This window comes from Emydura macquarii, unplaced genomic scaffold (genome assembly GCF_026122565.2).
Source record: "Emydura macquarii macquarii isolate MOO-44397 ecotype Brisbane River unplaced genomic scaffold, CSIRO-AGI_Emac_v2 contig_2636, whole genome shotgun sequence".
Lineage (NCBI taxonomy): Eukaryota > Metazoa > Chordata > Testudines > Chelidae > Emydura > Emydura macquarii.
In genome coordinates, this window is record NW_027132773.1 from 22,942,140 (window position 1) to 22,958,194 (window position 16,055).

The window sequence follows — 16,055 nt, forward strand, 5'->3', positions numbered from 1 at the left end:
TGCCTTTGACTACAACAGCAGCAAGATAGGGCTCATGTAAACACTCTATGAGGTGCTGAGCACCACCAGTGCAACAACGCACACCATCAATTATTATTCTTAATTTTTATCATTGGTATTACGGGGCCATTAAGACACCCTCCAAAGAAGATCAGGGATTGTTCTACGCACTGTACACAAACAGAGTAAGAGGCAGTCCTTGCCCCTCAAACAATTCATTATTTAACCAGATAAGAGACACAAAAACTAAGAGAATGGAAGCTTCTTTGTCCCTGTTTTACAGATAGGAAATGGGCACAAGAAGATTAAGTGACAAAGCACAGGTGGCAGGGTTGGGGACAAGCCCAGATCTCCATCCCAGTCCAGTGCCTGAATCACAAGCCCATCCCCCTCTGCTTCCCTCAGACCTTTGTAAATACTAGTCTGGTAGTAGCAAGGAGGCATGTCACTTCAAGCATACAGAAAATTGGAGACAGAGTGACAATTACTTAAACTCAGTTTGTGTATCTGACTGTCAATGGCTAAAAAATAATGCAACAGTGCACAAATCTCAGTATTAGACCAAAGAGGGAACTATTTTCTCTGCTTGTGTTTAAATAGTATCATGATTACTTCACCTCTCCATCTTTTAAATATGTGGCAGATTGAACTGTATTCAATAGAACACCCTGTGGACTCCAACTGAATTTGTATCGCAGAGGATTATCAGAATATTCTGGAGCTGGCAGGCCACCGCAGAAGGAAGTGTATGATATGACCTGCAAATATATTAAAAAAAAAAAATCAATCTACATGTTGCTGTGTATTTTTAAGTTTTTTTTTTTTTTTTTTTTCCCCATGATCATACGCAACATCATCATCCAGCTAGCTATAGGAAAGAATCACTGCTGATTTACCCTGCAATATTCAGTTACCTGTGTTTAGGAAATCTCTTTTGACATTATTCCCCAGAAGGCCTGAATTAGGCAACAAAGAGCTGAGAACATTTTATGCCAACAGTGCCCAAAAATATGATTTTCACATAAAAGGCCACAGAGTGAGTTTATTCAATGGACTTGTGTCTCAGGGGGTTTTGGGAGAAGAACCCCATTTGGTGTAAACTGTCATTGCTCTGTTGACTCCAACTGCTTGAACTGTCAATTTATGCCATCTGAGAATCTGCCCCTCAGCTCCCATCTGGAAGAGATCACAGATGAATAATCCAATCCCTTGGCCACCTTCCCCTTTTGTGGAAAGCTTGATGCAGATTGGGAGGGCTGCGTGGGAGCATTTGGACTGCCTTTGTTTAGGAGCTATCTGTGTGGTGGCAGAGAAACTCAGTTGTCAATCTTGCACATTTCACAAGCATTACTGTTAAGAAAAAATATATATTAGGCCAGATCTATTGCAGCCAATGGAGTTTATCCAGTCTACACAATAAAAATGACAATTCTATTATAAAAGGATACCCTCATATCATCTGAGCAGGTGGCCTAAGGTGATGATTAACACTGCCAAGTAAGAACCCCCCAGTCTGGTCTCCCATTCTAGACAGAATGCTGGGATAACGGAGAGACAGCATGCTCAGCCTGAGGAGAAGGAATATTTTGCTTCATTCAGCAAGGACTTCTTCGGCCAACAAGACGACTGACATTGGCAGGCTGCATGGGAAGAGCTGACTCAGTCTCCCTGAGTCACAAAACGGAAACTATGAGCAAGAGGCTTTGGAAGCTTTAAAGGAAAAGGATTCAGGAGCTAGCTATGGGTTATTAGGAAAATTTACAGCTGTTACTTTAAGTTTAACAAAACCTATGGCTCCAGCACTGAGGAATCTGCTACACCCAACAGAGCATTTTCCAGGTCATTCGGGGTTCCTCTGTTCAGAAAAAACTGATTTATTTTTAAAATGGAAAAACAAGATTCACTAGGGACCCTAATGACAACTGTTCTCTAGGAAACACTTTCTCCAGAAACAAGTGGCCCATATGCTTCCCTCTGAGCAGCGAACCAGGGGCCAAGTCCTTCTCAAAATAAAAGCTGAACCTCCTCAAGAGCTTACGATAAATGGCACAATGTCAAATGCTATTTGTCTGAGGCAATGTAATGAAGTCACAATTAGTCTGATTCATTCATTTTAAACTAATTTGTTCGCTGCTATTATACCTTCTAGTTTAAAAACACTGCTTCAAAGCCATTCTAAACTAGTGATGTAACTCAGTGGAACTCTTTGTGCGGACACATCGCAAAGTGACGTGCCAATGCACTCTGTGCTGCCATTTAGCGCCAGCATGCAATCCAAACTCAGGGCACCATTGATCGAAGGCCTCCAGAGACAGTACATTACCGAACACAGTAGCAAAGACCAGTTCTTCCTGAAGGAATAACAGTTTTATTAGTTTGTGCAACTCATTTGCCTCCCTTACCGTAGCGCCTACTTCTTTCGCCTTATCAATACATTCCATTGCCAACATATGATCGAGGCCAGGATCCAAACCTATTTCACTGATAACCGTAATACCAGCAGCTTCTACACTAAAATAATAAAAATACATCATTGTCAGAATATTGCATAATACAAGCCTTTCTGTTCCTCAAATCTAATTTAACAAGCAATAGCCCAATTATATCCATTGCCAGCCATGGACAAACTACAAACACTAGGAGAGATTCTGTACTGAGTCTGGGGATGCGAGTCTTTAACCCATCTTTCAATGGGAATGAGGTGCCTACATATCGAAGTATCTGGGCCTTAGTCTCTGTAGCTCAGTTCCATCTGTAGAATGGGGATAATAGTCAAAAGACACAGAGCATAAATACATTAACTGTTGTATGGCTCTTGAATAGTTCAGTAACGGGGCCACACAGGTACCAATGAAAGAAGTCACATCTCGCTATTGATCTTCTGACCTACCTTTCTTGGAGTTCTTTCATAGCTGGTGTTAGGTAACTGGCTGTCACTAAGTTTACTTTGTTGTCAATGCATTTCTTAGCAACTAAAGGATGTGCTGAATAAGGCAGCAAGCTATGAACAAAAGAAAAATTGTAAGTCAAAATCTGACTAGCTGCTGGTGTTTTCATTGGAAGACACTTTACAAAAGATTTATCTGCATTTAGATGAAGTCCATTAACACAAGGGGGCCTCCATCACTCATCTGAATGCAGTTTTTACATTGATGCAAGTAGGTGTGAATTCCTACCAATGCAGAATGGCACCGTTTTACACACACATTGCCCTGCTGCAAGTCACTGCATAAGGTGCAGGGCAGCAGAGGAGTTCAAATTCTCTCAACCCTTCGCAGTCCCCAGCTTCCATAGTCACCTTTGTGAAAACAGAACTGGGCCCTTGTTTCTCAGTACCACATTCTACATGGGTGGGTTAAATGTTTAACAGATTCAAAGGAGAACGCAGTCTTTGAAGAAGCTTTCATTAAAAGTCTTGCTGAACCATCTCCGGATGGGTACAGGCTGCCTGAAAAGGAGATATCACTGAGATCAAGCTCAGTGATGGGGACCCAATGGCAAGAACTATGAAGCAGTTTCCATCCCTGTTTTAATGCTCAGAAAGAGAATCTTTTACTCTTCACATATTTAGCAGTACTGGCTTAATTTTTAGAACTTGGCTTCTGCACATGTGCATGCAATTTAGCAAGCACTGTACACGTTTTTGAGCAATGTAACTTGCACATACAAGTGGTGGCTTTTTGTGTGTGAATTCTGTCCCCCAAAAAGAGGCAAATGTTTGTACAATTAAAGCTGCATGCCCACGAAGACGTTGAATTGAGGCCCCACCCTCCACCCAAGTTATCCTGCCTCTTTAACAATGAAGAGATTACACTGAATTAGATGCAGTCCTGGTGCTCTTGTACACAGAGAGACAGTGACTAGTCGTGTCCCTATCTGCCCCCAACACACTCCTTCCCCACCCCTGCCTCGAGTGCTGTGAGCGTCAGGAGAAGGACTATATTGGCTTTACATCATCCAGGGATTCCCTGTACCTTGAGGGAATCCCCAGGTAGCTATTGAAGTCGACCTGTGCCACTGAAAAAATGTAAAGGGTCCATAGCAAATCTCAGGATCAAGCCTCTGTGTTTTAATCAGAATTCCAACCTGATCACAAGGTCGTGTTTCTTCACCAAGGAAGACAGTTTATCCTCATGCTTAATGACATCCATATGAACAGAAGTAACATGGTTGTATTTCTTGGTCAGCTGGCCAAGTTGCTCCTTCATGACAGATCCTGTTTAAAAATGATTAATATCAACCATTGCACAAGTGAAATTGATTCCTACTCCCTCCACCAAACCCATTCCCCAAAGTATAAACAGTAAAAACCAACCGCACCCTCCACCCTGTTTCAAACGGTCAGAATAACCTAGTCGTCATGCAACAAACTCTGGCGCTTATTGTGTGTTTTCCTTAGCAAATACAGAACTACATTCCACATCCATTTCTCTCTTTCCAAAGTAAGCAGTTGCACTGGAAGTAGAAATAAAAAAGGAACACACACTTGAAGGCTAAGCAGGTGTAAGCGTCTCACTTTCTTGTAGAAAAGTCAACTTTTTAGTCAGTTGCTCGTGTCAACCTACAGCAGCTGTGACCTAAGGGATCCACAGGAGATAGTTACCTTGAGAGATAGTGGGCATGTTTATACAACAAAGTTAAGTCAACTTTAAGTCAACGTCCAGCTGCCACACTAATTAAGCTGGTTGGGTGTGTCCACACCATGCTTATTGTCTTAGTGGAATGTGTCCTTACTAGTAGCACTTGCATCGATGCAGAGAGCAGTGCACCATAGTTATTCCACAGTGCAACCAGCTGCAGCAGGTCTTGGGAAAGGCTTGCAATGCCTCATGGGACCAAAACATTGTCGCAGGGTGGAATGGGAACATGGCTTCGACCTCCCATGAAGCAGTTTCCTCCCTCCCTACCCTGATAGCAAAGAACCCATAATTTTAGAGCCATTTTTCGAAAGCCTAGCTTACTGCGTACGTCATAACCCTAAAGCATGGAGCCCATTTAGCTCTGCACACTTGTTGCAAGCATCACAAACTTCTTGTGTCTTATCCTGCAGTATTTCCAGAGCCAAGACAGGAGCCGCCATGCAGAACATTGCTATGTCCTTCAAGCAGCCCTGCTGCAAGCCATAGAACGAAACAATTCCCGGTTGCTGCTGGCAGTCTCGCAGCAGCTGAACATGGTGGAGCACTGTTTCTGGTCCCGGGAAACAAGCACTGACTCATGGGAGTGCATCAATATTGTAGCTAAGGGATGATGAGCAGTGGCTGCTGAACTTTTGAATGTGGAAGGCCACTTTCCAGGAACTTTATGCACAGCTTTCCCCAGCCCTGAGGAGCAGCAACCCTAAAATCAGACCTGCTTGGACAGTGGAGAAACGAGTGGCAATCCCTCTGTGGAAGCTTACAATGCCGGACTGCTACCGGTCAGTGGGGAATCAATTTGGAATTGGTAAGTCCACCATGGCAGTTGTTATGATCCAAGTATGCAGGGCCATTAATTGACTTCTGCTAAGAAAGGCAGTGACTCTGGGCAATGTGCAGGACACAGTGGGTGGTTTTGCCACGATGGGGTTCCCCAATTAAGGTGGGGTGATAGATGGCACACATATCCTAGTCTTGGCACCACACCACTTTGCCAAAGAGTACATAAATCAAAAAAGATACTTTTCAGCAGTATTGCAAGCACTGATGGATCATAGGGGCCATTTCACTGACATCAGCAGGGGAAGGTCACAAAAGATGCATGACGCGCACACCTTGAGGAACACAGGTCTGTTCAAAAAGCTGCAATCATGGACTCTCTTTCCGGATCTCAAAATAATCACTGATGATGTTAAAATACCAATAGCGATCATGGGAGACCCAGCATTCCCCTTGCTCCCATGGCTCATGAAGCCTTACACTGACCACCAGGATAGCAGTAAGAAGCAGCTGAAGAATAGGCTGAACAAGTGCAGAATGGTGGTGGAATGTGCCTTTTGACATATAAAGGGTCGTTGGCGCAGTTTGTTTACTAAGTTAGATCTCAGTGAAAGAAATATCCCCATTGCTATCGCTGCCTGCTGTGTGCTCCATAATATTTGTGAGGCAAAGAAAGAGAAGTTTCCGCAGGGTGGAGCGTGAAGGCAGATTGGTTGCTCAAACTTAGCTGCCAGCCTGATACCAGGGCAATAAGAAGAGTCAAGTGAGGAGCTGTGTCTCCAGGAGATTCTGAAAACCCATTTCAGTAATGAGCCACAGTAACATGTGCCTTCCCATCCCCTCCGTTGCATCAGTTTCCCTGCACCTCCCCTTCCCTCTCCAAACCCTCATGCTTGGAATAAATAAAGAGTATTTCTCTCTCAAAATGTTGACCTTTATTGCACAAAAAACTGGAAGAACAGGAAAGTAACAACCTTAGGCAAACTGGTGTGATAAAATTGGAAGGGGAGAAGCCAAGTCAGCTTGTCTGTGAAAGCACAGGAGTATTGTCCATCAAAGGTCTTCATACTGAACCTTCCCCCCCTCCCGGAACATGTGGGAGCGGGTGGGACGGGGGGGGGGAATGCTTGCAGGCCGATCTTGCAATGGCTGCAGAGGGAGTCCAGCCTCAAGCTGCTTTTCTTGAAGCTCAACTAGATACATCAATATATCTGATTGGTCCTTCATAATCCACAGCATCTCATCCTGCGTGGCATGCTCATGCTCCTAGGATGCTCTCCTGCTCTCTATGTCCAGTTTTTCAGAGAATGAAATCCTCCAGGCTCTAAGCTCTGTGTCAGCTGTCCCAGAAGCGTTCATGATCTCACTGAACATGTCAGCACATGAATTCTTTTTCCTTCTTCTAATCTGTGAAAGCTTCTCTGCCAGTGTGGAGGATGTACTGAAGGCCAAGCAACCATTGTCAGTGCACACCATGGGTCTAATGCAAAGTTGCTATTTAAAAATCACTCCCCATATTACACTGAAGTGCAAGCAAGAACCAGTATCCCTAGCTATTCAGTTAACTGGTTTGTTGTTTCAGCCATGGTGAATATGGGCCAGCAGCATGGGTGATGGGCCTTGTGCTGTAATTTGTGGATAACCCACATCGGGAGCACAGGGGGGCAGATGGCCAATGTTCCCTCCCCTTAGCAACATGGACAGTGCTTGGAGACAGAGGATCAGCTTTAAACTTTCCAAAGTGCAGTCTTTGTCAGAGACAGCTCCGGGGGTAGGAATTGTGGCCACAAGAGAACACAGGAATACCCCTTCTTCCCATAACGCTGCTGGTAGTAGTCACTCTGGGCTTGCAGATTCTGAGGTTAGAAACGATTCCTGCCACCCAAACCTCCGGCACGTTAGGGAAACCGCAGCTGAGGAATCTGGAAATCACCATTGGGGGGGGGGGGGGGGGAAATCACATGCTCTATTGTTTGTGGTATGAGCATTTCCGAAAACTTCCACCATCTCCCATTGGTGACCCTATGCAATATCAGTCTCCTGAGGGCAACAGAAGTGGCAAGGGAACATATGTTGCAAGTAACTGGGTACAGACTTGATCCTCATGCTGCTATGCTGTGTGCCACAATGATGCCAGCAGAGTTAATGCTGGAATGGCATGAGGAAGTGTCCTACTGTGGTGGAAGAAATAAGGCAGCCCTCCCCAGAAACCTTCTGCAATGGATTGGAGTGTACCTCCATGAAAGTTTCCTGGAGATCTCCATGGAGGATTCCCGGGCCATCCCTGTGCACATAAAAACAGCCTTTTCCAGGGCCACCCTCTGTATGGCTGGAATGGCTACTAGGAAACAAATACCCACTGCACCTCACCTTTTTTTCATATTACATGAAACATAAGAGGATGTAACCCCTACAGTTTGATTGGAATTGCACATTCACCAGAGGTGCCTTCCACAGCATCACGCTCTGCTATGATGCTGTCCTGCAACTGGCTGGACAGATCCGGGGTTATAAGTAGCTCACCATTTTCGGGGAGAATGCTTGTCTGTCTCCCATTCTCCTCCTCTTCCTCACCCAAAAAAGCCCTCCTCACTGTTGCCTGAGACTCAGACTCCTGGGAGGAATCCATGTTGTGTTTGGGGGTAGTGGGAAGGGTCACCACTGAGAACAGCATGCAGCTCATTGCAGAAGTGGCATATCTGTGGTGCAGAACCAGAATGACTGTTCGCCTCCCTTGTCTTCTAGTCTTCTTGCCATCCATCAGAATGCCAGGCCATTGGTGCTGAAGACCATGATTAGTGCTATGAGGACGACGAAGATCACCTCTGACGGTGATGCTCCAATGCCCAGGAACGCCCCAAAGACAGGGATCGGGAGCGCCCTCTCAGAGACCAGTGCCATGACAATGACTCCCTGCACAGTGACCTAGTCTTCAGGGATGGATGCCTCTGTTCAGGAGAGCAGTGCAGCCATTGCAGGGGACTCATCACAGGCTTCCCTCTGGTGACTGGAGCCTTCTCTTTCAATGGCACCAGGGGCCTAGGAGAAAGCGGCAAAGGGAGGGCCATCAGGTTCTTTGCTGCCTGGAACGCCTCCGGTGTCGATGGCACCATAATCTGAAGAGGCCCCCAACCACTCCCAGGAGTCAGGGGTGGTTTTCTTATCGGAGTTGCACTTCTGGGCAGCGATCCCCTCTCCTGCTGATCCTCAGCCGGTTGGTCCAGTATGGGTCCCACGCTTGACCCCACTTCCCTGGACTTCTTCAGTGAGAGGGAGTGGTCTAAGAGGAAAAGGTCGGGTGCCGTGGTGGGGCCGGTTCCAACTGGGCGCTTTGCCCTGATGCGATGCTCAGCAGCGAGGTAGACCATGCCGGCTTGGAGGCTGGTCTTTGCGCTGCCTCCATCAGCAATGTCATCAGGCAGATTTCCCTCTCTTTTTGGGTCTGCAGCCTGAAAGCCTTACAGATCTTGCACTTCTCCTTTCTCTGAGCTTGCCCCAGGCACTTTTGACAACTGTCATGGGGTTACTAAGAGGGAAGGGCTTTCTACAGGAGATGCAGGCCTTGAAACCTGGAGACCAGGGCATGCCTCGCTCCGGGGCGAAGGTCCCAGCAGGGATATTCCTAACTATTTACAACTACTTCATTAACAAAGAACAATAAAACTATCTAACGCTGCTGTAGGGTACTACAGGAGCACTTGCGAAGGCAAGCAGAACAGTTCCAGCAACCGTCACGGGCAGAAAGAAGGAACTGAGGGAGCGTGGGGCTGGTGGTGCCTATTATACCGCAGAATGTGCACGGGACTCCAGGGGGCAACGGAGCCAGCCCTACAGCTACTGCTAAGGGGAAAAAAATTCCAGTAACTGTGCACGGAGGTGAGCATGCACCTAGAATGGAATCGACATAAGCAAGCACTCGAAGAACAGTTGTAGTGTAGAAAGGGCAAGAAAACAACTCCCAAGCCTCCCCCAAAGCTGTTTAATCTAGTCCCTCATGTGGGACTGAGGGAATAGATTCAAATGGAGATCAAGATATGGTCCGGAGGGCTGGAGTCTCAATCTCTCAAATGAACATGTCACTCTCACTCTCACATTAGAAATTCAAAAAAGAATTTCAAAGAAAAAGAGTGAGTGGACTGCTGATAAGGGGATACATCTGATCCCCTTCATCATTAAGAAGTATGTGCTGGACCTGGATCCAAAAGATGATCCATTAGCCAAAAAAATGCTTAGGGAATTCTTACACAGAATGTAGGGAAAAGCCACATGGAGAGGTAGAACAATGTGAATATTCTGGAATGAGACAAATGTTGGTCACAATTCACAAGGGAGACACTGATGGGATCCCAAAAAGTATACTTCCTCTGGAATATTAATCCTGACACAAAGCAATAGGACAAGAGCTGGAAGGAATAAAATAAAAGGGTATTGCCAGAAAATATAACAGCAGCTAGCTACACTAGGACTAGCCAAAACTATCATGAACTCATGCAGGCAAACAGTACCTGTTCTGAGATAAAGAGTCAGTGGAGAAACTGTTGGGAAAAATTCAAGAGGATCAAACACAGAAAAGCCTGAAAGAAGATGATCTAGGTGGATGAAGCATTCCGCTCCGCCACGCCCAACACAATCTCACATACAGCACCTAGAACTATGCAAAGCTCTGGCCAGCAATTTCTGTTCTTCTCCATTTAGAGGATAGCAGCACTAGAAAACTAGTCTTAGTGTTGTGATATAGGGGCCACTTACAGAACCCTGACCCAGGTGAGTAGTCCTATGGCCATTAACAGGTTTACAGCCTGAAAAGTAAACTGAAATGCCAGGAACTGAGTTCAGGATTGTTTCTCCTGCAGCAGATTATGGGATCAGGAAACTGTAATCATTACAGTGCTTTAGGATTTCATCAACTTGCAGGAGAAACACTGTATCCACAGCCTGAGAGGTAAGAAAATCTATAAGTGTTATTTTAAAAATGTATTTATTTGTAGGTTTAGGTCTACACATACTAAACAAATTAGGAATTTAAAGAAGTGGAGTTTTTTGTTTTAATTATTCATACAGCATTATGCGGTATGTACCGTCCTTTCCAAAGTAATAAAATGATGGGTCCTACTGCCAAAGAGTTTACTGCATAAAAGACACAGCCCAACAGAAAAAGCAGCATGGCCTGGTCAAGTGCGTAGGGGTACAGGACTGAGAGTCAGGAGGTGATATTTCTATTCCTGACTTTGCTTCTGACCTGCTGTGTGATATTAGACTAGTCACTTCATCTCTCTGTGCATCCGTTTCATCTTCCACGCTTTATCTTTGGCCTGTTTAAATTGCAAGCTCTTAAGAGCAGGGACTGTCTCTTACTGCATAGTTACATAATGCCTATGACAATAGAGACTCCAACTCAACTGGGCTCTCTACATGCTACTGTAATTCAAGCAGCACTACCACAGCAAAGGATGTCAAACAGAGTGGGATTAGGTAGCATAGGCAGGAAAGAAAGATCATGAGAGATGCTTGTTATATATACATGCACCTCATTAGCTCTTCTTAAGAGGGACACATCAACCAGAATTTAAGTGAACTAATTTCAAGATAACCCATTTCCTGATGGAAGAGATCCCTTTAATGGGTCTATTCTGAATTTTTCTCTTTTTTTTTTTAAATCTCCTTTCCTTGGTGATGAATGGAAGGTTACTTTGGACATGCCTGACAGCAAACATCTGGCCAAACTTCGTCCCACCTTCCCCATCCTGTCTGTGCATACATCTGCCTGCTGCCTATTTGCTACCACTGTTGCTGATTTAACACTTTCTTTTTCGAGAAGGGGAAAGATAGCACATGCGAGCCTATACGCCAGAGAAGCACATAAAAATGCTTTTGCACAAGACCAAAAATGCAGCTGGTGGTCAAGGAAAGAATGAAATTGACTATGCACAAAGTACTATCCGATGCAGGAAGCAAACAAGCTGAAAAGAAAAATATTCTTTGCAGTCTCCTTCTAGGTACTACCTGTAACAATAAACAGATAAAATATTTTCAGATAGCAATGTGATCTTCAAGTTGGTGTCCCTTACAGGTGTTCTTAAAGCTACAGAATCATTTTTTGAATGGGGTGCACAATAATTACAAATGTAGAATACAGTGTTCCCATAGCACACATCACATGCTGTTAATTAAAAGTTGTTAAGTATTCTGTCATGCTGGCACAAAATGAAATAATTCCTTAATACACAGTATATATACATTAATCTTAATACAGTTCTTTAATACTTGAAGGCAAGTAAAGCTTTACATACCTGCTGTGATTTCAACATTGGGATCTCTAGTGAGGTATTCTATCACAGGGCCAGAAACATAGCCAGATCCAAGTAACAAGACCCTCTTCTTATCCTTGGTCAGTGACCGTGAGTATTCCCTAAAGGGATATAGTCAAAATTAAAAACATACAGGATAAGCAAACTGCTCAAGCCAATGCCAAGTCAGTATGTTTCAGTAAGTTTACAAATAAAGAGCTCGTTTCAGGCAGAAGTTTAAGTTCTGGGGCCTGACTATCTAAACCAGTGTTTCTCAATTAAATTTGGCCACGGAACCCTTTTGAACTCCATAAATAATTGCGGAACCCCCCAAACTCTTAATAGTCTTCAAATGTCGAAATAAGCAAAGATCAGCATTTCTCACTTAAATTACACTTACACTGGATACCCTCCGCTGGAAAATCTGAGACATCTTCCCTTTTTCGGCGGCGCGGAGAACAGCTGCTCGCGGAACCCTAACAGAGTTCCCGCGGAACCACCAATTGAGAAACACTGATCTAAATGAAGTACAATACGTCACATCACTTCCCTAAACTTCAGAATTTCTACTGCACAACTCCTATTTCAGGGGAAATGTCTAAATCCAGCCTCAAAAGGGCCACACCACTCTCTCCCTGTTCCATTGCTCCTCCAGCAGCTATGATGTCTCGTTCTTCCTCAGAAGTCACGGCATTTTCCTTGATAGCCAAACTATCCCAACCTCATAGATCCAAAGACTTTAAGGCCAGTAAGAATCATGATCACCTAATACAAACTCTTGCACATTGCAGTTCACGAAACCTCACCCATCCACTTCTACAATAGTCCCATAACCACTGTCTGAGTTACTGAAGTTCTCAAAGCTTGATTTCAAGACTTCAGGTTAGAAAATCCATCATTTACTCTAGTTCAAAAACAACCTGACCGCTTCAGTGACCTGATTGTATCATCATCTTGGGCTGATACTGCAAGGTTCCATATTGTCCTAGTGCCCTCCAATGTCATCTGTGACCTCTAAGGAACAGAAAATTACGTGGTTGAGAGGCCAAATTTGGACAGACTGTACCAGAATCACTTCAGGGGACTGTGGGAACCTATATAGGCAATGGCTTCAGAGAGTACCTACCTAGTAAACTTGCTTGTCAAATCTGGGACCATGTGAACAACAGTACCAGCATTACTCCATGAACCAACAACAACCATTAAATACCACATTGTAGGTCTTTTGGCATGATAGGACAAAGAACCTTTCCTCCAACAGCCCCATGATCAGCTCTGATGCAAGATCCTCTTCCCCTAGGATACTACTCTCTCACCCACAGGGAAAGAGTGGTGGCCTCTCCACGCATTCCATGCCTACACCAGATGTATACATACACACAGACATGTGAAGAGGGGTAAAGTAGACTGCACTACCAGTTTTGGAACAGAGAAAAGACTCCTTGCAGAGGAAATGGCTTTTGCAATACCAAGTGTCTAAACAAACTGATCTCTAGTTCTAATTGTCCAATGGCGAGAGTATAACCAAACTGGGATTGGCCAATCCCTCCTTGTAAGACAAGCACAAGTACAAGCCGCTAAGAGACATTTTTTGGTACATCAATAATTCCAGCAAAGTTTGTATATTCCAGAAGAGAACAAATGAACTATTGCCCATCACGAAGATTAAGATTTTGTCACAAGTATTTTTTAGTAAAGTCAGGGACAGGTCACGGGCAATAAACAAAAATTCATGGAAGCTGCAACCTGCCCCTGACTTTTACTAAAAATACCCGGGGGGGAGGCGGCGGCGCAGCAGGAACAGACAAACAGAGCTGCCCTGGTTTGCAGCTGCTCCAGCCCCACCGCTACTCCTGCGACAGTGGCTAGCCACTGGTCAGCTGTTGAGCAGCAGTCCTGGGGCTGACAGCTGCTCCAGCCTTGCCCCAGAAGTCATGGAATCCGTGACCAAAATGTATCCTTACCCATCACCAACCTATGTGTTGGTGCGTCAATTAATTAATCTTTGTACAGCACTTTGGACATTTAAATATTACTGTTCGTTAAAGGGATGTGCCATTTGCAGTTGCGCACGAGGAACCCATAGACAGCATCTGTTACGCAGAGTGGTGAAGAGTATGGAAAAGGGTGTAGAGTAAACTACCCAACCTTCTCTCCTCTTTGGGTAAACCATCATGTTTTAAAACAGTAAGAGCATTTGCATTAGTGCCAAAGAACTCTAGGAGGGAAGGCATCAGAGAAAAGGCTTGGCATGAGTGAGTACTACTCTTCCTTTAGCTAAATGAGTTATATTGGGGGTGGAGGGGAGGGAGGACGGGGTTATGCAATACACTGTTCTGCAAAAAGACCAAAAAGTCAACCCCCAAGTTAACTTATTTGGAAAAGAGTCTTCAGCTTTTTACATAGCGCACACTATACCATGCAAGAGGTTAAGAAGGGAGCTAAGAGAAGCCATAATGCTGCGCAAGGAGTAAGAAGGTGTGCTAATGAAGACAACCCGATAAGGTTGTCTACCATAACAGCATACACAAAAACTTTGTGCTCCAGCCATGACTAACCAAAAGCCACAGAGACAGAGTGAATCACTGCCAAAACAAGGCTATCCCATAAAAATAAAGTGTGTGTTGGGTACTAGGAATAACTGGGAGGGGAAACAATTTGTACTTTAAGCAAATAAAGTTAACCCCATCCGCTCCATTCATTTTTACCACTGCAAGATAAAAAGAGACATGACAAGGATAGAATGGTACCTCAACCAAATGGAAAGTCAGAGGCCTTTAGGCAGAATCCTGAATATACCTAATCACAGAACAATGCTGCAGTTCTTCCCAAGTCTATAGTACTAAAACTAGAAGAAGTCTTCAAAATTACATTACAGGTCCTCGGAGCCCACCCAGCCTTAAATAAGCTAGTGCTGCATGTTTGGAAGGTGCAAGGATGGAAGAATACTGTTAACATGCAATTATTTTCTGCCTGAGAAGTCCTGATGCAAACATTGCAAATATTTGTTTCTCTTGCTTTTCATCAGGTTCAGCATTAATTAGCAATATATGCTAATAAGGTTAGACTCAATAGTGAGACTCAACCCAGGACAAATTTAACCACATAAATCAACACAGCTGAATTCCACCACCATTTAAATAAATGCAACAAGGAAGGTAGAAGGCAAGGATGATTATTTAAAACCTGAGTCACAGAATCAAGACAGTGAGCAACAAAATCAAAACAAATAAAAAAACCCATCACACTATACATTACCTGCTCTCCCTCAATTTCTGGATATATTTATACTTATCAGTCAAAGATCCATTGGACGCAATCACTGCCTACAAAGTATATGAAACATAAAATTACTTTTCCTACGTCTGGACTAGTTCAGAAGAGGAAGGGAAATAGCTTGCAAGACTTACATCTCGTACAACAGGTGAATAATTCTGGCTTTCGAGAGGCTGTGAGCCATCAGATAACAGCTGTGGAGATGAAGGATTTCAGTCAGAGCATTTTATTTCCCATATATTTTCAGAGAACTTTCACAGATAAATCCTCTGTGGAAAATTTTGCTTCATTAAGAAGGAAACTGTCAAGGTTTTAAGTCATATTAAAATACATGCAGAAATTGCACATTAAACAACCTCTGAAACCTGGAACTCTCCTGGCCCAATTGTTTCAAATGACTTGCAATGAGACTTCAGCTCTTAAGTGCCAGTCACTTTTGAAAATGGGACTTCAGTGCCTTTGGAAATTTTACCTCAGACTCTGTGGAGTAGTCATTTTTCAGACCAATTCAGTTATGTTCTACAGCAGATTTTTTAAAATTTATATATGGCAGACCAGAAGAGCCACAAAAGACCATCAACGTTTTAGTTCAAATCTTCACTCTATCACTGAACACACAAGGCCTTACCATTTCTTCAATATAAGTGAAGAGCATGTCTCCAAAGTATTCTGTTGCTTCTATAGGAAGCTGTGCTGGTAAGTTGTCAATGGAACACATCAGAATCCCAAAACCTTCCACACTGGAAGAGAGAACATTGTGATTCCATGTTACATTTTTTTGTCACGTATTTAACAGTCATGTTTCAAAAGCATGACTCTTCATTTAGTAGTCTAAGTACAATATGATATTGAAACACAAAGTACAGCAGTGAAAATGAAAGATTCTCCCACCTGTCATGATTAATATGCTGGTCAGCGTCATATATACAAAATGGACTGTCGATTGTTGTACACTCTGTCATAAATTCGATGGATCCTCCAGTATCTGCTGAAATGTCACATATTGCCACAAGTCTAAAGTAATTCAATAAAAACAATGAACAAAATTATCCAAAATGCAAATAAGAATAGTTAC

General features: G+C 43.8%; 1 protein-coding gene across 3 annotated transcripts in view; it reads right to left on the minus strand.

The window, feature by feature from the left end:
• Window positions 1-16,055, minus strand: part of AASS (aminoadipate-semialdehyde synthase) — a 44,129-nt gene that overhangs the window by 14,572 nt on the left and 13,502 nt on the right. For all 3 annotated transcript variants that reach the window (XM_067564288.1, XM_067564289.1, XM_067564290.1), the window contains 9 exons: window positions 15,872-15,994; window positions 15,609-15,720; window positions 15,115-15,174; window positions 14,963-15,030; window positions 11,708-11,826; window positions 4,087-4,216; window positions 2,891-3,001; window positions 2,403-2,511; window positions 618-758 (listed from right to left, as the gene is read on the minus strand). In XM_067564288.1, coding sequence (XP_067420389.1) covers window positions 618-758; window positions 2,403-2,511; window positions 2,891-3,001; window positions 4,087-4,216; window positions 11,708-11,826; window positions 14,963-15,030; window positions 15,115-15,174; window positions 15,609-15,720; window positions 15,872-15,994 — 973 coding nt within the window. The remainder of the gene's footprint in view (window positions 1-617; window positions 759-2,402; window positions 2,512-2,890; window positions 3,002-4,086; window positions 4,217-11,707; window positions 11,827-14,962; window positions 15,031-15,114; window positions 15,175-15,608; window positions 15,721-15,871; window positions 15,995-16,055) is intronic.